This window comes from Halichoerus grypus, chromosome 6 (genome assembly GCF_964656455.1).
Source record: "Halichoerus grypus chromosome 6, mHalGry1.hap1.1, whole genome shotgun sequence".
NCBI classification, from domain to species: domain Eukaryota; kingdom Metazoa; phylum Chordata; class Mammalia; order Carnivora; family Phocidae; genus Halichoerus; species Halichoerus grypus.
Window position 1 is genome coordinate 10,594,298 of NC_135717.1, and position 25,109 is coordinate 10,619,406.

The window sequence follows — 25,109 nt, forward strand, 5'->3', positions numbered from 1 at the left end:
ATTGGAAGTGAGAGAAGAAAACAAAACAGTGAGGTCAGGAGGCCTTCCTGTAGGAGGAGGTGGGACTGGGGTGAACTGCAAAGGCAGGGAGTAAGAGTGGGGTGTGCTGAGGAGGTGCGGGAAGGAGGGTGCAGTGGTTAGGGGCATGGTGTCAGGAGCCAGCCGTCTGCCTGGCGGGTGACGCTGATAGTCACTTCCTGCCTGGAGTTCGGGGCCATCCCATCCACAACCTCTCCCAGGCTGGGGTGCAGCACCTCTCCCTGCTCCGTAACCCTCTGATCAGGGGGACTCTGACTCATCTAACAGGTCATCCTAAAGCTGACCCTGGTGCTTTTTGCTTTCTGTCCCTTCAGGGGTCCCAGGAGAAGCTGCTGGGTCACTCCCTGGGAAGCTTGGGCCCTGCAGGGGTGGGGAAACCATAAATCTAAGATCTGCAGACTGCGTGAGAAGACAAACAGCCCACACAAGCCTCCCTGGGGCCTTAGCTGATGCTCAGCCCCCTGCGTAGAGACCAGAGCACCAGGCCCAGCAGAAGAGGCCCCAAACCACAGTCTGTCAGGGGGGAAATGAGCACCTTCCAGAGCCTCAGACTTTCTGGGGAGCACCCGAGGGTTACGGACCTGCATCGGCGGGCGCCCTGATCTTGGACTCCCAGACCCCAGATCCGTGAGAAATAATGGTCTGTTCTGTAGGCCACCTGGCCTGGGGTATTTGTTACTGCAGCGGGAGCAGACAGATACAGCGGACACAGCGAGGATTCAAACTCATATCCGTCCAGACCCCAGGACAATCTTCTCCTCCACCCCAGCCACACCCCTGCCTCTCGACTTTCTTCTCTTTCTCCCTAGCCTGGATGGGTTGCTGCTGTTGTTCCGTATGAGCTTTTGTATTAAAATTTTGCACGTGTTATTGTGTTAACAATGCACACAACACAAAATTTGCCATATTAACGATTTTTAAGCTCTATGGGAATAAACACACTCACATTATTATGTGGCCAAGTCACTTCTGTCCACCCTCATGACTCTTTCCATTTTGCGAAGCTCAAACTTTGTACCCATTAAACAAGAACTCCCCGGTCCCCCTCCCCCAACCCCTGGCACCCATCGCCCTGCTTTCTGTCTCCATAAATCCGATGACTTCCAAGCACCTCGTGTGGCCAGAATCATATGGTATTTGTCCTTGTGTGACTGGCTTATTCTGCTGAGCATAATGTCCTCAAGTTTCATCGGCCAGAGCAGGTGTCAGAATGCCCTTCCTTTTTAAGGCTGTATATATTCCGTTGTATGCACAGACCACATTTTGCTTATCCATTCATCGAGCCACGGGCACGTGGGTACGGCCCATGTTTTAGCTACTGTGAACAGTGCTGCTATGAACACGGGTGTACAGAGTTCTTCGAGATCCTGCTTCCAATTCTCTTGGGTAGACAGCCAGAAGTGGGATTTTGCTAGCCTACATTTTCCATACTATATTCTCTCTCATCTCCTTTTCCACTGGGCCCCTCCCCAAGCTGTCCTCTTCCTCGTCTGCCCTCCCTTCCCCCAGGAGCCTTCTTTGGCCCTGGGATTAGGCCAATGACTGGATCCCAACCAAGGAGCCTGGACAGAGCCCTTCAGCTCCTCCCTCATACCCTCACCCTGGGCCACTCTCTCCAGCCCCCTTCCTGTCCCGGCACACTAGGGACCACATGGCCCAGGCCTCTGTGCTTTCCGCACATGCTGTTCCTCCCAGGCCTCTGTGTTTTCCACATATGCTGTTCCTCCTTGGAAGTCCCTACCCAACTCAATGCTTCAAGCTTGGCTCAGAGCCATCTCTCCTGAAGCCCTCCCCGACCGCCCAGCCTCAACAGGATCTCCTCCCTGTGCCTTGAGAACTTCCCTCTCTCCAGACGATGGTGAGATTAAGGGCTCACAGAGCTGTCTCCCCCACCTGGCTGTCCACCCGTCCAGGGATGGGGCCCGAGTCCCCATGGCACCAGCACTCATCACAGGCTTGGCATCAAAATCCACTTGTGAACTGGTGGAGGAGGAGGGAGCCTAGGAAGCCTCAGGGCCAAGGGCCCATGCCAGGTGTAAGGAAATCACAGACAGAAAGAAAGAACCTTCTCCACTGGGCAGTCTCTGCCTTCCCCAGCCACCGTCCAAAGGGCCTGATGCCCCCTCGGGGTGACAGACAAGCCCTCAGGGGGCTGGAGAACAGGCCTCCCTGACCACGAGCTCACCCGAACTGCTCCCACCGGGCCCTCCCTCTGTCCCTGCCCTTCGAGGGACAAGGGACGAGAAACCTGTCCTCACGGGACAGACAGCAAGAACCACAGGTGACGCAAGAAGCTTCCTTCTACGGGAGGAGGCAGGGGTCCCGGGTTTTGGGGGCAAGCGCTCCTTGGGGCGTTAACACAGGGCATTTTTCCAGTGACTTGACTTTTCCGGGACATTCTAGTGGTACAACTGCTGTGCAAAGCAGGTCCGCAGCACAGGTGGATACAGTGGGGTCTGACAAGTGCCACCATGTCTAGGCCCCACGATCCGCGGGCTGTCCACCAACCCCACGCACAGCCCCAGGACGCGGGTGTCAGCCCCTTTTCTGTTGTTCAGCGGAAACGGACTGCAGGCAGTTAAACGGGGCTAATTTGGACTGAAGAGCCGGGGGAGGGAAATGGCCAGAGGGAAGCTGAGGGGGAATCACTCTGAATAGCTCTACTCTGAAGAGTATTTAGAAAAGAACAGATAAAAAAAGAAACGTGGTTTCGCTGCCTTCAAGCGCGCGGGTACTCCCGACTTCTGGGCCACCCACCGGGGGCCCTCAGAGGCCTGGCTCCGGGCGCTCATATGGCACCCTGTCATTTACAGGTGACCCTTGCAACCCCTCTGGCCCCTCACTCCCAACGGCAACACTCTGCGTGGGCAACCCGTCCCCAGAGGATCGCTCAGCCCCGGGGGCGGGGGGTCCGGTCTGGGGGGGGTGCAAGTGAGTTCTCCCAGGCAGTGCACCAGGAAGGCCCCCTCCCCTCCCCAGAGCTGCACCTGCCTGGGGCCAAGCTGTGGGAAGGGGAGACAAGAATCGGAGACAGGTCCCAGCTCCTGGTTGGGAGGGCCGGGGGCATCTCCTGCCCCAGCCTCACCCCTAAAGTGGTTAAGGGAGGTGGAGTCCAAAGAGCCTTCTGGACTCTCCGCCCCCACCCTCACTTGGACCGAACTTTCTAGGCTGCATAGAACACGACTGCCTTGCGCTACTAGTGGCCGGTCTTCTAGCCGAGGACCCCAGGGCCGGGCTGAGGGCAGGGGACTCGGGCGGCAGGAACACGCGGGGCAGACTAGAGGTTGTCCTGGTCAGAGAACAGGGCACTGCAGGGGGACAAGCAGCAAGAAGGAAGCAGGGAGGAGGCTTCAGGAGGCTGAGTGCAGAGGCCAGGGCCTCGGGCGCCACACTCTGCCCCAGGGCGGGCGACACACTTGCAGGAAGGGATCAGATTTCTGTGCAGCCGTCCCCTCGCCGACATTGGCAGTCCAGCCCAGGGCACTTTGGTCCTCAATAAACATCCGCCAAGTTCCTCCAAATCCTCAGCACAACCCAGAGAGGTTGAGACCATGCCGCCCATTTTACAGATGAGAACACTGAGTCCCGGTGGAGGCCGCTAACAACTTGCCCATGGTCACACCGCTGGTAAGCGGTGGGCTTGGACTGACCATGACAGGCACATCCCTGAAAAAGGGCGTTCAGCATAAGCTCTTCCGTCCAGGGTTAACGGCAGGGAAGGAGGGCAGTGGGGCCCGGGCGGAGGAGGGCTGGGAACAGGGGGGCCGGCGTGAACCCCAACCTGCTCCTTGTCTGCTGTGTGACCTGGGGCGAGTCACTGAGCCCTGGTCTTCCGTCAGCTGGGTGGGCACCCCCTCCGTCCCATAGAGCCATTGGGGGGGGGGACATGGTGGAAAGCCCCACGTGGCCTGGTGCACAGTAGCCTCTGCAGAAAGATCTCTGAGGTTAAGCTTTGTCTGCTCTAAGTTCACCGTATCGGTCACTGCATCGGTGACTTTTGAGCTCTGAAGGGAAAAAGACTGAACTTTGAGAACAAATTTCCACCCGCTGTCTTTCCTGCTCAAGAAAGGGAGTCAACCATGGGGTAGGGAGGGGATCAAAAGGAAGGCGGGTCTGGTGGAGGAGGCAGAGGCCCTGAGGGTGGAGGGGAAAGTCCAGGGGAGCGTCCAGGAGGCCCGGCCTGGTTTCAGGGGAGAGCCAGCCTGGGAGGGAAAATTAACCCTACCTTGAAAATAAGTACCTAGTTAGAGCCCAGGACGCGGCCGGCCCGTGCAGAGAGGGACAGCTGACCCATCAGCAGCCTCCTCCCTGGCTCCCTCCCTCCTTCCCTGCTCATCTCCGGGCTCAGTCAAGTGGCTCCAGCCCAGGCTGGGTCAGCGAGGTAGCCCACCCTCCTCCACGGATGCCTCACCAGGGCCTCTGGGTGTGGCCACCCCACCCCCGACGTACCCTCCTGAAGCCCACCACTCCGGCACCCAACCGTTCAAGACCCCTGACGATCAGCAGCTACGTGGGAGCAGTCTCTGAGGGCCCCAGGAGACACCAGAAGCCACACAGGATGCTCCACTCACAGGCGTGCCTGATTCGGTGGCACCAAATTCCCGCAAACTCTGGGAAAGGCCTGCCCCGGGCTAGGTACTTATGTAGGCCATTGTTTCCCCATAATCCATCCTGTTTGCCCACAAAGCAACAGGAGGTCCCAGAGACTGTGGATGCCCAGTAAGGGCCTCCAGGCTCCTCCCCACGCTAAGCTAATGTGGCCGTGTAAGGCTCGGTGGTGGTGCAGTCAGCAGGGCTGGGTTCAAATCCCTCCACCTCAGGTATGTGAAAACGCCATGTTAGATGTTGCAACGGGTGTGGAACACAGCCCGGTACTTCCTCAAAATGTTACACACAGAGCTACCTTGTGATCCCACATGATCACTACTCCTCCGTATACACGCACCCAGGAGAAACGAAAACATACATCCACCCTGACGCTTGTGCACAGATGTCCCGGGCAGTGTGACTCACGATAGCGAAAACATGGAAGCGATCCAAATGACCATCCGTGGATGAATGAACAAAAGGTAATACATCCACACAATGGAGTATTATTCAGTCGTTAAAAGGAATGGCATTCCTGACACATGCCACGACTTGAAGGGACCTTGAAAACATGATGCTAAGTGAAAGAGGCCAGTCACACAAAGAACCATATGGTCTGCCTGCATTTAAATGAAAATGTCCAGAAGAGGCAAATCCACAGAGACAGAAGGCAGACTGCTGTTGCCAGGGGCCGGGGGTGACTGCTTGGTGGGTATGGCTTCTTGCGGGTGATGAGAATGTTCTGGAATTAGACAGGGGTGATGGCTGCACAGCTCTGTGAATATGCCAAGCGCTTCTGAAGTGTAAACTTGGAGAGAACCAACTGTATGGTATGTGAATTATATCTCAATAAAGCTCTTATAAAAAACCTTACTCTTCCCCTACTGGGTTTTTGGGATCTTGGACAAGGAAGCGAACTGTGTGGTGGTGCCTCAATGTTCTACCTGTGAAATGGGGCCAGTCACTGTACACACGTGGGTTGTGGTGAGGACCAAGTGAGCTGCCGCAGCTCACTGCCTTCCGGCTGCCACATTGCCCTTTGGTTTCCACATGCTCTCTAAGTTCCTAGGGCCTTTTTTTTTTTTTTTGGTAAAACATACATAATATAAAACTTACTATCTTAACCATTTTTTTAAAAAAAGATTTTATTTATTTATTTGAGAAAGTGCGTGAGAGCACAAATGGGGGAGGGATGGGCAGAGGGAGAGGGAGAAGCAGACTCCCTGCTGAGCAGGGAACCCAATGCAGAGCTCGATCCCAGGATCCTGAGATCACAACCTGAGCTGAAAGCAGACGCTAAACTGAGTGGGCCACCCAGGCGCCCCCCCATCTTAACCATTTCTAACGGTACAGTTCAGTGGTATTAAGTATATCACACGTTGTCATGCAGCTGATTTCCAGAACTCTTTCCCTTTTGCGAAACAGACACTCAGTACCCACTAAACAACAACGTCTCCACTCAGTACCCCCCTTTCCCCGGCCCCTGGCAACAGCCATTCTACTCTCTGTGTCTAGAAATCCGCCTACTCGAAGTACCCCATGTGAGTGGAATCATAAAGTATTTGTCCTTTTGTGACTGGGGTAATGTCCTCAAGGTTCATCCGCGATGTAGCAGGGATCAGAATCGACTTCCTTTTGAAGGCCAAGTAATAGTCCACTGTACGTACGTACCACGTTTGGCTCGTGGATGGACACGAGAGGTGCTTTCACCTTTGGGCTATTGTGAATACCACGGCCATACACATGAGCGGACAGATAAGACTCCAGGCTTGTAAGCACAGATCTCAGAGGCTGGAGTACATCTAATAGAGTCTATTTAAGGCAAGGATGAGCATAAGGCATCTAGAGGCAAGTTTCCCCTTAAACTGAACACACTCCCAACAAACACACTCTCAGCAAACTTGTGTACTGTTAGCTGCTGGACATTTCCCGGGGCCTGTCTGGTTGCTGGACAACCAGAATCCGACTGCTCCTTGTACCAGAGGTCTTTATAAGAAAAAAAAAAAACTTGTTAGCCGTGTGCAGGCTCTGGAAAGACCAGTTCAGTCCTTTCCGACTGCCTCTCTGGTCCCATGGGAGACGAATCGGTGCCACAGAGCATTGGTCCTAGGGCCTGGACACGCACGTGGAGTGAGGACAGAGGGGACCAGTCCTCCTAGCCTACACCCCGGGGCATGAGTGATCCCAGGAAACTACTCACTCAGCCCCAGGGGGGCTTCCTGGAGGAGGTGATGCTTGAGCCAACTCCAAGAGTCATCTGTGTTAGGTCTGAACACCTGTGAGGGCTCTCAGGTCGTGGTGATCACACGTTCTGGTTTGCCCTGTTGTCCAGGGTAATTATTATTATTTTTAGGGCTCCCTGTTATTCTGAAAAGTGTCCCCATGTGAAGGATAAATTACACAGTCACCGTATTAGTTACCTATTGCATAACAAATCACCCCAAAACTCAGTGGCTTGAAAGAACAACGAACTTTTCTCTCTCTCTCACAGTTCTTATGGGTGAGGAATTTGGGCGCGGCTCCACTGGGCACTGGTGGCTGAGGATCTCTTACGAGGTCACAGTCAAGGTGCTGGTTAAGGCTGAGGTCACTGGAAGGCTTGCCCGGGGCGGCAGGCCCTGTTTTCCAGGTGGCTCACTCACAGGCTGGCTGTGGGTGGGAGGCCTCGATCCCTCTCCACACAGCCGCTTCTGTGTCCTCGCGACAATCCAGACCCCACTGGAAGGTGGGGGGAGCCCTAGTTTCTGGAGGGAAGGGTGTCAAAGGATTGCGGATAGTTAACAACTCCCACTTCTAAAATCGGGCGTGTGTGGTGTGGACATGGGACAGAACCAGGAAGGAGAGAAGAAATCAGATTAAGGAATATTCACAACGCCAGGTGAGAAGCAGGGGGTAGTCTGAGAAGGGTTATGAGCAGAGTGAACCGTGTCATCCGCCCCAGCTGTCCCCTTCCTCTGGGTGTTTGGACCCCTTGCCCTCTGTCTTTGGCGGAGAACGCACCTTTTCTTCCCACTGGACGGAGGCTCTGTGTGTGTTTCCCGCTGGACCCTGCACAGAGCAGGTGCATGCTGCAGGGTTTCTGCATGAACAAAATACCAAAGTGCACCAAGCCCAAGCTTGGTCACACCGGCTCCAAGTCACAGCTTGTGACCTGTGCGCACCCGTCCTTCCCGTCTCCGGGCCTTTGCTCATGCTGTGTCCCCTGCCCAGAGCGCTGGGGCTGCGCTTACCATATGCACTGCCCCGGAGGCAGAGGGACCAGGGTGGGGGAAGCCGTTTGGTGGATTTAGTGGAGAGATGACGGGGACTGGCCGTGGCAGAGGCCGTGGACACAGCCGCCCCGGGCGGGTGTGTGAAATGACTCTGGGGCTCACCCTGGTGCTCTCCACCCACACCCTCCCCTGCCCCATCTGTGCCCACCCACTCCTGCTGCCTGCCCGACCTGTCTTCCTTCATCCCCAGCACCTCCGCCTCCTGACGTCTTCCTATTCCACCCAGACTCGGCTCAAATGGAGCCACCTCCTCTGGGAAGCCTTACTTGCTTGCAGCTCTGGGGTCCCAGAGCATTTGGGTTGCCTACTGCCGAGGCCCTAAGTGACCTGTGTCCCCAGGTAAGGTTCCTGGAGGGCAAAAAAAGAATCTCCCCTTGTTAGAATCAGAGTGTATGGAAAAGTCTCCTAACCATGGGCTTTTTAAACTCAGCCCTGGCCCTGGCCAGCTGAACCAGGACTCGTCCTCAGCAAACACCAACTGGAGCTTATAGTGGACCAGGCTCAATGGAAGTGCTTGTCTCATGAAGTCCTCACAAGAGGCCAGGTAGTAGGCATGGTCGTTGTCTCTGCTTCAGAGGTAAGAAAGTGACAGCCCAGCTAAGTCAAGCAACTGGCACCAGGTCACACTGCCAGGAAGCCGGGCGCTGGGATTCCGCCCGAGGGGCCGGGTCCCAAGCCCTCCCACCGCGGCCGGCCTGTCTTTCCCCAAACTGCAATCAAGCGGGGGCCTAAGCCCAATGCACTCAGGAAACCAAGGAGGGATCTGGATGGACGGTTTGCGATTTTGAGCTTTTGTCCTATGAACGTCTCTCACGTCTTGAGCGCTCGCTACGGCTTGTTGGCAAGATTTCCTGCAGGCGGCAACACGCATGAACGCCCGCGGGCCACGATGCACCAGACATCGGCAGGCTGCGGATCTGGCCCAGGTGGGCAGCGCGGGTCTCTGTGGGCACGTGCTGACCTCATACTCAGCAAGGTGCTTTCTTGGCCAATCAAATGAGATGGACTTTCTTTCTAGGGTGGACTTTAAAGAGCATTTCACTGGCACACACACAAAAAAGAGTGTGTTGCAGCTTCCTGCCACCTGAACGCACTTCGGGATAATGACCTTGCCGCTGTCCCCTCTCTCTGGCGATGGCCTCTCAGCAACACCTCTGCTAAGTGGCCCCTGGGGATGGGGCAACCAAGCCGGCGGGCTCCTAGGCCTGGCTGAGTGCTCATTGGGACAAGGTTTTGTTTTTGTTTTTTTTTAAGATTTTATTTATTCATTTGGGAGAGAGAAAGAGACAGAGAGAGCACAAGCAGGGGGAGAGGCAGAGGGAGAAGCAGACTCCCTGCTGAGCAGGGAGCCCAACGCGGGGCTCAATCCCAGGACCCTGAGATCATGACCTGAGCAGAAGGCAGACACTTAACCATCTGAGCCACCCAGGCGCCTTATCAGGACAGGTCTTACTGCCTTACTTCCTGGGTTCAAATCCCAGCTCTGCCACTTCTGTGTGTCCTGGGGTACTCAAGTTCCTTGCTTTCCTTATCTGTAAAATGGGAATATTCCAACTCTGACTTGGCGTTGGCATCGTTTTTGCTATATACTTATTAGTTGACCCCAGTTTTGCCTTGGAGGGTCGCAGAGAGCAAATCTGAGTCTCACAAGGGCAGCAGGAGCTTCTGCCTTCCCTGGCCCCCCCGGAGCCCCCCTCCCGCAGCGGTGGATCCTGATTGGTCTGTGATGGTCTCATTCCCTATGCCAGTGATTGGTGCAGGCCTGTTCATGTGACCCAGTTCTGCTCAACGAGATGAAGAAGTCTGTGCAGGAGTGGGGTGTCTTCCTGGAGAGGTTTCTGAGACACTCTGGAGGCCGGGAGCCTTTCCCAATGTTGGGTTTCCTCCTGACTGCCAATAAGGCTACAGCCGCCCCGCCCATTCCAGAGTGAGCCACACTGCCATGCCAAGGATGGCCAAATACAGACAGGAAGACCGGGGTCCTTGAGGACATCATCAAGCCTTTAAGTTACCACCCTTGGAGCACCTGACTCACAACCTCTTATCACACAAACCTATCAAACTTAGGCCAGCTAAGTAAAGGCTTTTTGTTATTTGCAACCCAAAGCATCCTGCCCATATCCCAAGGTCGGTCACATCTCCTCTTCTTGAGATTAAGCCCATCACACCAGAGGAAGGGTCTAAGCTCAGCCTGTGCACTCAGGGAAGACTTCCTGGAGGAGGTGAAATGGAATCCGAAAGAATGAGCAGGCAGATAAAGGGAGTAGGGCAAAGGGTAACATTCCAAGCAGAACAAAGGCCTGAGGTTGGAGACACCATAGTGTGTGTGTGTGTGTGTGTGTGTGTGTACACGTGCGTGTGCATGCAGGAGAGATGAGGCTGCAGAGTCAGAGGGGGGTGGGCTGCAGTGGGCCCTCAGCCAGGCTACAGAACCTCAGGCTATCACAAGGGCAGAGGAGAGGTTCTGTGGATGGCCTTGATTTTGTTCCCCCGGGGTCTCGCCCCTGGGCTTTGTGCCTAGAATAAGTGCACTCAGCGGGTCCAGCCGCACCCAGATGCTGCCCTGAACCTGCGCAGGGGCAGGGGTGCTGGGCCTGGCTGCCCCAGGTGTGTTCCTGCCTGCTAGGCCTCTTCCAGCCCCCAGAGCACTCATAAGAGACTAGGGCTGAAATCTGGGTCACTCCACGCACGAGTCGGACATCCATCAAACAGGCAGTTACTAAGTGCCTACAAAGCAGTGTGCTAAGCACAGCGGAGAAAGGACCTGGTTCAAATCCCAATTCTGTCTCTTCCCAGCTGGGTGACCTTGAGTAAGCCACTTTCCCTCTCTAAACCCAGCATCTTTACCTCTTTGTGAGAGACCTCAGGTGAAATCAGTGGTTAGCTCGCTTCTCTCGGGTACTGGCGGGGGTAAGCAGTGGGTAAAACAATGCTCAGAAAGCTTCCTGGGGATAAGGTTTCTCATCTGGGTGGGACGACAAGAGGCCCACAATACGCTGTGATGGACAGTTGAGCCAGGATGAGAGCTTCTGGGGAGGGAGCATCTAAGGGGGGCGGTGAGGAAGTACAACACGGAGCCGGTAGGTGAGGCGGGCCGAGTGTTCCCAGAGAGAAAAGGTCCACAGAGGCAGGGCGGAAAGGATACAGGAAGCCTACAGCTTCCGTTCTGTGCCCCCGAAGCCTTTAGAACCGTGTGCTGCCCACGGAAGTGCTGGACGTTACTGTTGAATACGGGCGTCGTTTGAACCTGTAACAGCAAATCTCTGCGCTTAAGCCAGAAGATGCAGATTCAAAAATCTTGCCTCTCCTGCTTACCACGTGACCTTGAGCAAGTCACTTCGCCTTTGAGCTTCAGACTCTTTCTTTGCAAAGGGGGCGTAAAACCCAGTTCACAGAGCTGTATGGTGGTGTGTGCAGGGTCTAGGACCAGGATCCCCTTTCCCACCTAGCCAATTCCTATTTTAAAGCCCTTAAGATCCAGTGCCGCCTCCTACAGGGAGCCTTCCAGGCTCCCTCAGGAAATCCCCCAGACCTGTCTACTACCCCAGCTGACCCCCTTCCCTGACTCCACCTTGCTCTATTGTGTCTTTCTTCTCCCGCCATCAGGCTCTGGGCTTGGAACAGGGAGGGGCAGGGTATCTTAGCATCTCTTGGACCCAGCTGCACCCCCCCACACACAGGGAGTATCTACCAATGCCAAGTCCTTCCCCGAGGCTCCACAAAGGTGGAAACAGGAGGGGAAAAGTGATTAAGTCTGCTGGGGGTGCGGAGAAGGGGAGGGGTTCAGGAAAGGTTCAGGGTGATATCGCTAGATCTTGAGGGGTGAAGAGAAATTTACTGGGAAAGGGGCATGTTTCCAGGCAGAATCAGAAGTACAAAAGCACAGGGGTGTGAAGGATAGGGTAAGTAAATTGTGGCTCACCAGAGTATCTGCCCTGAGTGGCTAAAGATGAGGATTCTGGATCTAGATCCCACGGGCCTCAAATGCCGTGCCAAGCGCCCGACCCTACAGGAAGAGGCTGAAAACTTGTGACTGAGCAGCGTAGCGACCCTGGTGTGTGTGTGTGTGTGTGTGTGTGTATGTGTGTGTGTGTGTGTGTGTGTGTGTGTATGCGCCTGGCCACTGCAATAGTTTGAGCTAAACTTAGGTTGGGGGTGGGGTGGGGAAAGTGATAGGGCTAAGGGCCACCACTGGGGGGCAGGTGCTGGTGGGAGAACCAAAAAGGAGCAAAAGTTTGCCCTGGAGGACTGATTATTCAAAATATTTCAGGAATATATCCACACCCAACTACCCCTCGCTAAAAAGCCAGCGTCCACAATCATTGCATGCTACACACAGCAGCTCTGTGAGAATGGGGGGGGGGTCCTTCATTACAGGGGGACAGAGTGAGGGTCCGACGAGGAAAGGGACCCTGCCACAGGCATGCAGGGAGTGCGGGGCTGGCCACAACCTGAAGCCAGCGTCCCGGCCCAGAGTGCAGGGGAGGCAGGCCTTCAGCTGTCTGACAAATGTGCTCAGCACCTTCTAGAGCCAGACCCTGCAGACAAGGAGGTGACCTTTGACCTCTGAGTCATCTTGAGCTTGGACTGGACACCTGGGCCACAGACCAGCGGCCTCCAGTAGGGGAGAGAGAAGGGGGAACTCAATGAGGGGTAGGTTTTCGTGGTCAGACAGGTCAGCAGGGGCTCACCCCCCCAACTCCCCCCCCCATGTCTATCTGTCTGTGAGTCTTCTAAACTGGACCCTGGGGTGGAGGCTGGAAGAGGGCCAGTCCCTACACAAAGGGTGAGGGGCAGAGGGAGTGGCTCTTTGCTGCCTTTCTAAGAAGCCCCCAAATGCCCCCTCCTCCCAGCACCCACCCAGGCCCCGCTCAGCCGCAGCCTGAGTCATCATCCTGGTTTGAATGGTAGCCGACAAATCAGCCAGGGGGCTGCCTGGGGCTGAGGGCCAAGGGTTGGAAAAACAAGGCCGGTTTCTCTTACCTCCAGCCTTGGAAGCTCAAGACAGGCTAGGGGGTGGGGGGCAGAGGGCAGGTTGAGGCGGGATGGGGGGGTGTCAACAGCCAGAGGGGGGGCGGGGGGAGGGAAAGGTTCAGAATTTGAGCTGTTGGCTTTTGTTTTCAAATGACCTGTTTAATAATTACCTGTGCAATCGAAGGAGCCACAGCTCGGGGAGGAGAGGATTTCAACCCTCCATACCCCACCGAGCAGCCCAGCAGCCTGAGAAGAAAGTAAACAAGATGCCACCAGCGGATCTCACCCCATCTCGCAAACAATGGCGGGACTGAGCTGCCCGCTCAGACACACACATTAAAGTGATATTTCCAGGCAAGAACTTTAACAGGCAGATAAGAGGCTCGCACTGAATTCTTTCCCTGCATCCCCAGAGCTTCCCTGCGCTCGGAGCCCAAGGGGGCAGCCTTAGGGGCCCGTCATTTCAACCTTAACCTTGACCTGTAATGTATTCATTCATTTTGCAGCGAGGGAGAACCAGCTCGGCCCCAACCCCGAAAAACCCAACCAGCAACAACTTCATCGCTTTGAACAGTCACAATGGTGGACAAACAAGGGATTTAAGTTACAGCGGCTAGCTCGCGCTCACACTCCACTGGGCTCGGGCTCCTTAAAAAACACACCCCAATCCAAGCATCCACCGGGGCTCACAAAGTCAGAGCCTGACCCGGCAGTGGGAAAATCCAACTTGGTTTTTTTTGTTGTTGTTGTTTCTTCCCCAATCTCCCAAGGCCTTCAACTATTTTTTGCCCCTGCAGCATCCAAGCCCAGCCTCGAGGCTGAGCCATAAACACGCCTGCTCCTCCCCCTTCCACGGTTCGGCAACACCGCCCCCCCCCCCCACCTTCCCGGACCTGGAGGAGAAAGAAGCACCGCGACCCTCACCCGCAGCCCCTCCCGGGCCCTCCCGCAGCCTCCCGCGCCGTCCGCAACCCTCGCAAGCACCTTGAGATAAACACCCACTAATGATTTTATGATTTTCTGCTCTGGGTAGCCGCGCTCAGCAGAATCCCTCCCCCGGCCCCGGCGACTGGGGCCGGCCCAATCGAGGGATTGGGGGATGGGGGTGTTAGTTTGTTTTTTCCACTGTCGCGTCCCCACACCTGGTTTTCATTCATTCATTCGTTCGTTCATTCATTCACGGATTCGTCACTGCAGCTTCCCCGGCCCTCCGGATCTCGGGGAGGGGATGGGAGGGAGGGGACCGAGATGGGGGTGGGGGGAGAAAGACAGCGGTGGGGGTGCACCGCGGGGGGGGTGCTCGGGGTGGAAGGACCCCGTTCGAGGGCAGATCGGGTGGCTTTGTCGAAAACAAGGCGGGCGGCGGGGCGGGGGCGCTCCCCGGGGCTCGAAGTTGTTTTCCGAGCCGCCGCGGCGAGGACAGCCGCCCGGGTGCGCCTCTTTGTCTCTCCCCGGCCGGCGCCGCGTCCCCGCGCGCTCACCTGGTCTTGGAGGACAGGAAGGCAAGTTTGATCAGGCCGTAGGTGAAGAGCGGGATGCTCTCCTTGGCGACGCTGGCAACTTGCAGCCGGTGCTCCAGGATGTGGAGTTCCATCGTCCGCCCGCGCTCCGCGGCGGCTCATCGGCGGGGGGCGAGCCGCGGCCCCCGCCCCCTGCGCGCCCAGCCGGCACCGAGCGCCGCGGGCGGCCGGCCCAGGGACCGGGAGCTCGGCGCCGGGCGGCCCGGGGCGGACAAAGGGGAGGCCCGCCGAGCCGCGAGGGGCCGCGGGCGGCGGGCGGGCGGCGGGCGGGCGGCGGGCGAGGGCGGCAGCGCTGGTGGAGCGGCGGCGCGCGGCGCCCGGCGCGGAGAGCAGCTGGTGTTCGCTGTAACAAACAACTTGCCACTCAAACGCCGGCCCGCTGGGCATGCGCGGCCGCTGCGGGGCGTGCCGGGACTTGTAGTCGCGCGCGGCCCGGGAGCCGCGGGCCGGGGCTGTCGGGGGCTGGGCGGCCGCGCGAGGGGCCGGCCGGGCGCCCGCGGAGAGCAGGAACGCGGGCGCCTGCCCGGGCCGCAGGGAGGGGGGGCGGGGAGCGGCTTGGGCCTAGCTGCGAGCTCTCACTCCGAGCTCGGGACCCCGCCCTCCGGGGTGCAAGCGAGCAGCCGGCACAGCTCCGGCGCCGGAGGAGGCCCGGATCTGGGAGGGGAGAGATTTGGAGAAATCGGTGGTTAAAGCGCCGAGAAGCAAAACAGACATGGGTGCTGCGGACAGAGGTGGGGCCGAGGGGATCTGGGCGGGGGGGGTTTCCTGGAGGAAGGGTCATCCAGGCTGGGTTCTGAAGGATGAATGGGAGCTCGCCGGCGAGGGGGGCGGGGCGCGGGGCTGGAGGCCCGAGGCCTTCCAGGCAGAAGGAACAGCGTGTCCAAAGCACAGAAGCGTGAAAGCCCCCACTGTGCTGTGTTTGGCTTTGCTGGAGCGGAAAATGTGAGGGAGGAGAGGCAAGAGATAAGGCAGGCGTAGTCACCAGGAGTCCGGTCGAGAGGGGTCATGTGTGCAGATCTAATGAGGTGGCCATTTAGCCCGCGCGAGAGAGGGTGACGGGGACTGCGACGGCCGAATTAGTGAACAATCCGAAATAATCCGAAGGGCTTCCCACCCCGGGGCCAGTGTGCCGTGACCACGGCCTAGCAACGGATCCCCTTAGTGGCTGGCTGGTTTGAAATGGTCTAGGTTAAAGTTGCTGGTGCCTCGCTCTTCGGCAGAGAAATCTGGGGACAGGTGGGTCAGGTTTACCGGCTGGGGCAGTCCGGGAAGGCTCTTTTTGGGGGAAAACTCCAGCGATGCCCTCCCACATTTTCTGAGACCGCCTCTGTTAGGTAGGAACATATGAGGCTCCCTCATTTCCACAAAGGGGTGTGAAGCCTGCAATCTGGTAGCTCTTAGAGCAGGCTGATCCCCTTACTGCTTTGTTTGCACTAAAGAATTTATCACCCTCTAATAAAGAATATATTTACTTTTTTTGTTTGTTTGTTCTGGTTAGTCTGTCTCCCTCTTGTAGAATCTCAGCTCCATGAAGGCTCCATGTCTGTCTCCCTCTTGCAGAATCTCAGCTCCATGATTTTTGTCTGTTCTCTGCTGTATTCCCAGTGCTTGCAGTGTGACTGACCTGTGAGAGACAGGCGTTTCAATATTCATGGAGTGCCTAAATACAAACCCTATTCTTTTAGAGTCTAGGGGTCTAGAAGGCCCAAACAGAAATGCATTCAGGGCCCAGGCAAGTAACAGCGATGTGTGAACCAGTTGGGTATCAGACAGTTATTAAAAAAAAACAAAAAACAAAAAAACAACCACAGAAACCACCAACAGGTGAAACCAAGCGAACAAGACTAAAGGTAGGACTCGGTCCGCATTCTGACTTCTGCACTGGATGGCCTCAGTCAGTATTTTTTAATCTGTAGGCCATGCCCCATGAGCAGATGGTGAAATCAATTTAGCAGGGCCGACTAGCATTAAAGACAAAACAAAACAAGAATAGAAAATGGCACAGAGCTTTGCACGTCGCAAGGGTAGGTTACCACTATGTTTTCTAAGTTGCAGGAAACTTGAATTTTGGCCTGTGTGTCCACGTGTGCCCACGTGGTGGATCTTCATACAAAGGTGTTTCTTACTGTGGTCTCGGTCGAAAGCATTTGACAACCCTGTGGGTTTTCTGCTGGTCAAGCCAGACCCTCATAACGTTTGCAAATTTGACGGTATGGCTTTGCTTTGCAGAATTGGTGCTTCCGATTTTTGTGAAACAACTCCAGAAATCAAAGTTGAGGTGTTACAGAGACGGCCCTGTGGGTTGCCAAATCCAGGGGATGTTTTCAGGCTGGGACTAGGGTGAGACATGCACCTCGACGTCACGCAAGTTAAGTGCTGGTGTGGCATTTTCCCAGTGGAATTCACTCCTCTCCCTCAATTCCTTAGCGCCGTACCCTTCTGGTCCCCCTCTGGTTCTTCCAGCTTGCCATCTGTGGTTTCTTCTCTGCCCAACCCTAAAACGAATGGAGGCCCAGTTGGCGTTCCTTCCTGTAGTGCATTTTTACCGTAATGGCTGCCAGTGAATCGTGCCCCCTGGTAAGGCGTCCCGCGCTGACTTTGGTTTGGCTATAGGACCTTTTTGGCCAATGTGCCTGATAAGTCCTGTACGCTGGGACTCACCCGCTTAGAATGCTGCCCTGAGAACCACCGCGCTGTGGAGAAGTCCGGATGAAAGACCACAGGGAAGGAAGGGCCCGAGTGTTCTGCTGTTCCCTGCGGACAGCTCGCCTCAACTACCTGACATGAGAGTGAGACCCTCTTGGACCTTCCAGCTCACTGTCCCGGATGAATGCAGCCTCCTGAGTGAGACAGGTGAAACCAGAAGAGCAATTACCCAGCCAACCTGTAGAAAAATAACAAATAGTCGTTTTTAGCCACTAAGATTTGGAGTGGTTTATTATATAGCAATAGATAATTCAACCCTCATCTTCTCTCACTCTATGGGTGGACTTAGTCTCTGGCTTCTAATATGTCGATGGTCCCCAAATTGGCAGTTCCCGGTCAGAATATGTTCTTGAGGCCCTGATTCATGTATCTAGCTTGCTAGGAGTTGGCTACCTCCATCTAAACATTGACAGACTCTGCCAACCCAACCTGTTCGAACCTGACCTCACTGTCTGACTCACCTCCGACCTTCTCCCCTTCCTCCTGGAATCCCTGTCTTGGTGAAGGACACCAGGCCTCTTTCCTCGAGTTACCAGCCTGGTGTGGCACGCTGTATTTTCCAAGATGGCAGCAAAAAGATCTTCCATCCTCCATGTTTTTCCTGTGACATGCTAATCATCCCGTTAGGAGGTGAGTCTATGTTCCCTCCCCTTGAATTTGAGCAGGACTGTGACTTCTGAAACTAAGTCCTGACAGGTGATACTGTTTACACCTGGTCCTCTTGGGATGCTCTCCCTTGGAACCACTTTGCCATGATGTGTGGAAGCATGGGCCACACAGACCACAGGTAGGCATTGGTATTGGTTGGGTAGGGCTGTGTAACAAACTACCACAGACCGGGCTGGGACTTAACACAGCAAAAATGTATTGTTTCACAAACCTGAAGGCTCAAAGTCCGAGATCAGGATGTTGGCAGAGTTGGTTCCTTCTTTTTTTTTTTTAAAGATTTTATTTATTTATTTGACAGAGAGAGACACAGCGAGAGAGGGAACACAAGCAGGGGGAGTGGGAGAGGGAGAAGCAGACTCCCCGCGGAGCAGGGAGCCCGATGCGGGGCTCGATCCCAGGACACTGGGATCGTGAGCTGAGCCGAAGGCAGACACTTAACGACTGAGCCACCCAGGCGCCCCAGAGTTGGTTCCTTCTGAGGCTTCTCTCCTTGGCTTGTAGAGGTCTGTCTTCTCCCTGTGTCTTCACATGGTCTTCCTCTATGTGTGTATCTGTATCCTAATCTCCTCTTCTTATAAGGACACCTGTTATATTGATTAGGTCCCACCCTAATGACCCCACTTAATCACCCCTTTCAAGGGCTTGCCTCCAAATATGGTCACATTCTGAGGTACTGGGGGTTAGGACTTCAACATTTGAACTTTGGGAATACCAGACACAATTTGGCCCATAGCAGTACTCCAGCCAACAGACCCACTGAGGTTCCAGCTGGAAGCCAGCATCACTACCAGATGTGTAAGGAAGTCTTTGTATGACACAAATGCATGAGAGACCCCCCGCCAAAGCAAGAACCACCCTACTGAGCCCAGCCTCTAGAACTCTGAGAGGTAATAATAAAATATGTATTGTTGCTTTAAGCCAACCATTTTGAGATGGTTGGGTAAGCAGCAATTGGTAACTGGAACACCCTGGAATCAACGTGGGGGTGGAGAACGGAGGAAGTTGATTGGGGAATCATCCTAGATTGCTACCTCTCGCTTCCTGTTCCCCCAACCCGATCGATAGATAGATAGATAGATAGATAGATAGATAGATAGATAGGTAGATAGACAGATAGTAGATTTTTTTAAGGTGGGGAGGGGCAGAGGGAGAGGGAGAGAGAGAATCTTAAGCAGACTCCAGTGTGGGCGCCTGACGTGGGGCTCCATCTCATGACGCTGAGATCATGACTGGAGCTGAGATCATGACTGGAGCTGAAATCCAGAGTTGAACGCTTAACTGATGAGCCACCCAGGTGCCTCCCCACTCCCCAACCCCTATATCTGATCAATCACCAAGTCCTAATGATTTTATTATATACCATATATCTCTAATCCAGCATCTCTCTCCACACTGACCATCACGATCCCATGTCAGATCATAATTCCCCTGTCCTAAAGGTCCTAATGCCCATTCTGTCCACATAATGTTCCCAGGGTAGCTGTTCTACTCTGTGACCCTACTCCCCTGTAACTCCTCTGCCTAACGCCCTTTAAGGGCCAGGAGGAAACCACAGCTCTCTTAAGAAAACCAAGCTCAGATCCTCCACAGCTGGTCGTATGTAAAAGGGAAGGCACTTCCTGGTTCCTAGATGCACCATTTTCAATATGGTGGCCATTAACCACATATGGCTATTGGGCAGTTGAAATGTGGCTAGTGCCATGAGACACTGAAGTCTGAATTTCACTTCATTTTAATTTAAATTTAAAAACTGCTACTCATACTGTATGGTGACTAACATAACATAATAAAATAAAATAAAATTAAATTAAAAAAATAAAAATAAAAAATGCTACTCGATTCCATTATTAGAAAGCATTCAAGGGGGCTCCTGGCTGGCTCAGTGGGAAGAGAGTGCAACTCTTGATCTTTGGGTCGTGATTTTGAGCGTGTAGATCTTGGGTGTAGAGATGACTTAAATAAATAAACATTAAAAAAAAAAAAGTTCAAGTATGTTTGGAATAGCCTGATTAACTCCTCTTTTTTCTGGGACTGAGGAGGATTTCAGGACTTGGGGCTTTTAGTTTTAAAACCAGGAGTAAACTGGGACACGTTGATCACACGACTTTGAAACAACTTGGTTATGGAAATCTATGAAATCTAAAACCCAGATCAAGTATTGTAGGTGAAAGTTAAGCATCCAAACAGTGATGTGCAATAAATGTAAAGTATACCCTGACTTTCAAAGGCTTGGCATAGGAAAAAGAATGCAAAATATCCCAATAATTTTTTTATATTGATTGCATGTCGAAATGATAATATTTTAGATATTGGGTTAAATAAAATGTATTATTAAATTGATTTCATCTGTTTCTTTTTACTTTTTAAAACTTCCAAAGGCCATATGGCTTGCATTATATTTTCTTGGACGGCGCTTTTCTAGAGCAGTTAGTTCTTGGGCTGTGGTTGGTGTCGGAATCACTGGAGGTAGAAACACCCAGGCCCAGGCCGTCTCCTGCTTCGACGAGCCTGGGCCTCTGTTCTTTATCGACCCCCAGGCCTCAATCGTCCTGCTGTGGTGGGGTGGGGTGAGAGAGTGTGGATGCCAGGAACCCCTTTTCCACTTAAGTCTAGAGTCTCCGCACCCAAGAAAGTGATACCCAAATACAGGCAGGACTTCTCATTCTGCCTGGCTGGGGCCTAGCGTGGCCTTTACCTCGAGTTCCTAAGCTTAAGAACCCACGTCCTCTCCAGAAGATGAGCACCTACAATGTCCACCCCCTTCAGAGAAGGTTCTGGCCCCTCTCCACAGGTTGAGAAGTGCTCTCACTCGGGCTGCTTTTGATTCTATTGATCCGGAGTGGGATTGGGCATTCCCGCCCCCCGCCCCCCAGTTCCCCCGTGATTACCAGTGTGCAGCCAGGGTTGAAAACCACCACCCCGAAGCCTCCGCACCCACTTCTCAAACTCCATCTGAGAAAGAGCAGCACCTGGGTGCTTGTTAGAAATGCAAACTCTTGGGCCCCATCCAGGACCTGCTCAGTCAGAAACTCCGGGGCTGCGGCCCTCGGGTCTCTGTGTAACAAGCCCTCCAGGAGATGATGGCAAAATCTCGAGTTGGACAGCCGTTGCCCTCAAAGAAGAGAAGTCAGCACATGAGCAAGATGGCAGGGTCTGGAGTCTCGTAGAAGTTCTGGGGGATGGGTGAGGTCATTTCTGTCACTGGCTATACCCTTAGCCCACATGTGGAGCCAAAGCTCTTGGGCTGGACCTAGCGGTCATCTGTCCATGGTGGCCTTTATCGACCACCATGGACAATTTATATTTTGGACAATTTCCCACATTATGAGTCCTGTCTTCACAAAGTAGAAGCTTCTACAGCCTTCCTCATGGCTGTGGGCAGGCCTATCAGACCAGCGCAAGACGGGCGCAGACTCGGGCACAGACCTGGGCTCGGAAGCCCAGCAGGGGCACGTGCAGCTGTAGGAAGGCGGCAGGATTCGTCCTGGTGATTACCGCTGTGTAACACACAGCCCACCCTTAGCAGAGTAGAACAATGATTTGCTCCGAACTCACAAATTCTGCAGGTTGGGAATGCAGACGGGGAATGTGGGCACAGTTAGGCTTGGCTCCAAGGTATCGAGCTGGACTTCACCTGGAGACCTTGGATCCTAGGAGTGACTTGAGGGCCTGGGGACTGGAATCATCTGGAGGTCTGTGCCCTCACATGTCTAGTGCCTGGATAGGCTGAGCTGGGATTGTCAACCAGAGCCCTCCTTTGCGTGGCCTGGGCTTCTCACAGCGTGGAGGCTGGACTCCCAGAGGGAGCAACTCCAGAGGCAGTGTTCCACGAGAGTCAGGTAGAAACCATATGGCCTTTTTTTAACCTCAGATGCCACATGGGGTCACTTTCGTGGTATCCTCTTGGTCAAAACAGGCACAAGCCCGCCTTGAGTCAAGAAGAGGGGAGGGGTCGTAGGCTTCACCACTTGGTGGAGGAGTGACAAAGTCACCCTGAAGAGTGAGTTAGATGGAATTCTTAGTTAGCCATTTTTTAAAAAAGATTTTATCCATTTCTTTATTTGTTTATTTAGAGGACCAGCTGGGGGGAGGGGCAGAGGGAGAAGGAAAGAGAGGATCCCAAGCCGACTCCACGCTGAGCGCAAAGCCCGACATGGGGCTCGATCCCACGACCCTGAGGTCATGCCCTGAGCCGAAACCAAGAGTCAGACGCTTAACTGACTGAGCCACCCCGGCGCCCCTGTGCAGTCATTTTTGGAAACATCCACCACTTAGAAAGGTGAGGTCCCTAGGAGAAGGTGTGGCTTGTGGAAGTTCTGCCCCATGGTATGGACAAGGGTCTGCAGGTTCAGCCTAAACCCTGTTTCTCCAGCTCCCCCAAAGATTCTGTTCTTAATCTTCTCTTTTTTTGAAGATTTTATTTTTAAGTAGTCTCTACACCCCACGTGGGGCTCGAACTCACAACCCCAAGTTCAAGAGTCGCATGCTCTTCAGTCAGAACCAGTCAGGTGCCCCTGTTCTTAATCTTTTTAAATTACGTTTTTTATCTTGAGAGAATGGTAGATGCATATGCAGTTGTAAGAAATAATATGGGGAGGGAGCGCCTGGGGGGCTCAGGCAGTTAAATTCAGGGTTGTGAGATCGAGCCCTGGTTTGAGCTCTGAGCTCAGCGGGGAGTCTGCTTGAGAGTCTCTCTCTTTCTCCCTCTGCCCCTCCCCACCGTGCTCACTCTCTCTCTCCAAAACAAATAAATAAATCTTAAAAAAAAAAAGAAAAGAAATAATACGGGGAGGTCCCCTGTACCCTCCATCCAGTTTCCACCCATAGTCATATCTTGTAAAAATAACAGTACAATCTCACACCCAGGAAATTGACGCTGATACAATCCACTCAGCTTATTTGGATTTCCACAATTTTACATGTAATCATGTGTGTGGTATGTGTGTGTTTAGTTCTAGGCAACTTACTCAATATTTCAAAAATGTACTCTTTTCCACTGAAGATTTTTTTTAAGTAGGCTCCATGCCTAGGGTGGAGCCCAATGCAGGGCTTGAACTCACGACCCTGAGATCAAGATCTGAGCTGAGATCAAGAGTTGGACACTCAACTGACTGAGCCACCCAGGCGCCCCACCACCCCAGTTTTATTGAGCTATAGTTCATGTGCAGAAGTATATATGTTTAAGATGTACAGCATAATAATTTGACTTACATACGTTGTGAAATGATTGCCCCAGTAAGTTCAGTTAGCATGCGTCATCTCCTATAGATAGAAAAAAAGAAAAGGAAAAAGAATGTCTTTTCCCTTGTGATCAGAACTCTTAGGGTTGGCTCTTAACTTCCCTGTGTATCATGTTGTACATTATGTCCCTAGTAGTGAGTTATGTTATAACTGGAAGTTTGTCCCCTTGGATCTCCTTCATCCAGTTTAAGATCATACTCTTCATTTTAGAACAGTTTTGAAATCACAGGAAAATTGGGAAGAGAGTACATGGGTTCCTGAGTATCCTGCACCCAAGATATTGTTGCAATTGATGAACCAATATTGATACATTACCATTAATTAAAGCCCATGCTTTATTCAGATTTCCCTAGTTTTTTTTTAAGATTTTATTTTTTTTTAAATTTTTTAAAAAAGATTTTATGTATTTGATAGAGAGAGACACAGAGAGAGAGGGAACACAAGCAGGGCAGTGGGAGAGGGAGAGAAGCAGGCTTCCTGTGGAGCAGGGAGCCTGATGCGGGGCTCGATCCCAGCACCCTGGGATCATGACCTGAGCCGAAGTCTTAACGACTGAGCCACCCAGGTGCCCCTTAAAGATTTTATTTTTAAGTAATCTCTATACTCACCCTGGGGCTCAAACTCACAACCCTGGGATCAAGAGTTGCTCGCTCCACTGACTGAGCCAGCCGGGTGCCCCCAGATTTCCCTAGGTTTTACCTAACATCCCTTCTCTCTCCCAAGATCCCATCCCTGATACCACATGACATTTCATTGTCGTATCATGTCTCCTCAGGCTCCTCTTGGCTGTGACAGGTTACTCAAGATTTAAAAATAAATTCCTTTTCTATGGGACCAGAATGGACTCTGTTGTTTGCAACTAAGCTGTGCACGAGGCCTTCAAGGCTCACTGCGGTGTGGTCTCCTCTCACTCCTATAGCCCCATCGACCACCACTCAGCCCCAGACTCTATCCTCCATCAAGAACACCTCCCTCCCTCCTACATCCGCTCTCCCTGCCTCTGGCCCCTTGCACGGACTGACAGACACATCTTTATTTGACCTCTGGTGTCACCTTCTCTGGGAAGCCTTCCATGACCTTTCCAGGCCTGCCCCTCCTCTGTGCATCAGGCGAGGCCGTGGACTTATTTAGAACGTGGTCTTTGATGTCAGATTTGCCTGAGCTCCAGTCTGGGACTAGTTTCGCAGTCTCTGGGCACACACTCCGTTCCTCGTGTGCAGAACTGGATAAGAGATCCTGTCTTGCGGGTTGCAGTGAGGACCCAAGATAATGCTGGAAAGCACACAGCGCAGTGCCAGACACAGAGTACCCCCCTCCCCAAGTATATGTAGCTGTGACCCTCCCTGCAGCCCCTCCCCCATGCCCCTCCCTGAGGTTCAAGTTGTCCCATGACCACGGGGGCTGGCCACTTTACCTCGGCTAATTTGTTAGTTCTGCGAGGACAGAGGCCACTTCGTTTTTACCTTTCTCTTCTCAGGGTTGGCCTCACACCAACTGTTTGCTCAAGCGGCCTAAAAGGATGGCCCGCTCCATGTCTCGTGGCTCCCACCTCATGGGCCCACGTGAGGCCCTTCTTCCTTCAGAACGACCTGCTAGGAAAGCTTTGCTCTCTCTCAAGGTCGGCTAAGACTTCTCTGGACAATAAGAACAGCCTGTCTGAAGGGAATCTCTTTTCTGTGACAACGTGGCGGCGCCATGTTTGACGTGAGGCCCTGGTATCTGGGGCCACCGGGCCTGGGTTTCAATCCGAGTTCTGTTGCTCACAAGCTGTGTGGACCTCGGGCAAGTGACTGACCTCTCTGTGCCTCATTTCCTCATCTGCCAGTTTGGGACCAGCTACATAACTTGTGGGACCCAATGCAAAATGAAAGTGCAGGGCCCTTGTTTCGGAAATCATGAAGGATTTCGAAATGGCCCGAGCAGAGCCTGCCACCAAGCGAGTGACTGCGTAGGTCACAAGCCACTGGGGCCCTGGGCTCCACCTGGGTCATCCAGCTTTGCCTTCTCCCTGTCCCCTTCCTTTCACATGTGCCCAGGTCCGCAGAGGGGAAAGAAGGTGGTCTTTCCATTGCCCATCAGCCCATTCACCATATTTCTTTAT

The 25,109-nt window shown here is 53.7% G+C and overlaps 1 protein-coding gene across 1 annotated transcript in view; it reads right to left on the reverse strand.

The window, feature by feature from the left end:
• CASTOR2 (cytosolic arginine sensor for mTORC1 subunit 2) overlaps positions 1-14,631 on the reverse strand; it is a 49,889-nt gene extending 35,258 nt beyond the window's left edge. The window contains exon 1 of the mRNA XM_036112637.2: positions 14,354-14,631. Within this exon, the coding sequence (XP_035968530.1) occupies positions 14,354-14,466 (113 nt within the window). The 5' untranslated portion in view covers positions 14,467-14,631. The remainder of the gene's footprint in view (positions 1-14,353) is intronic.
• Positions 14,632-25,109: the final 10,478 nt, after the last annotated feature.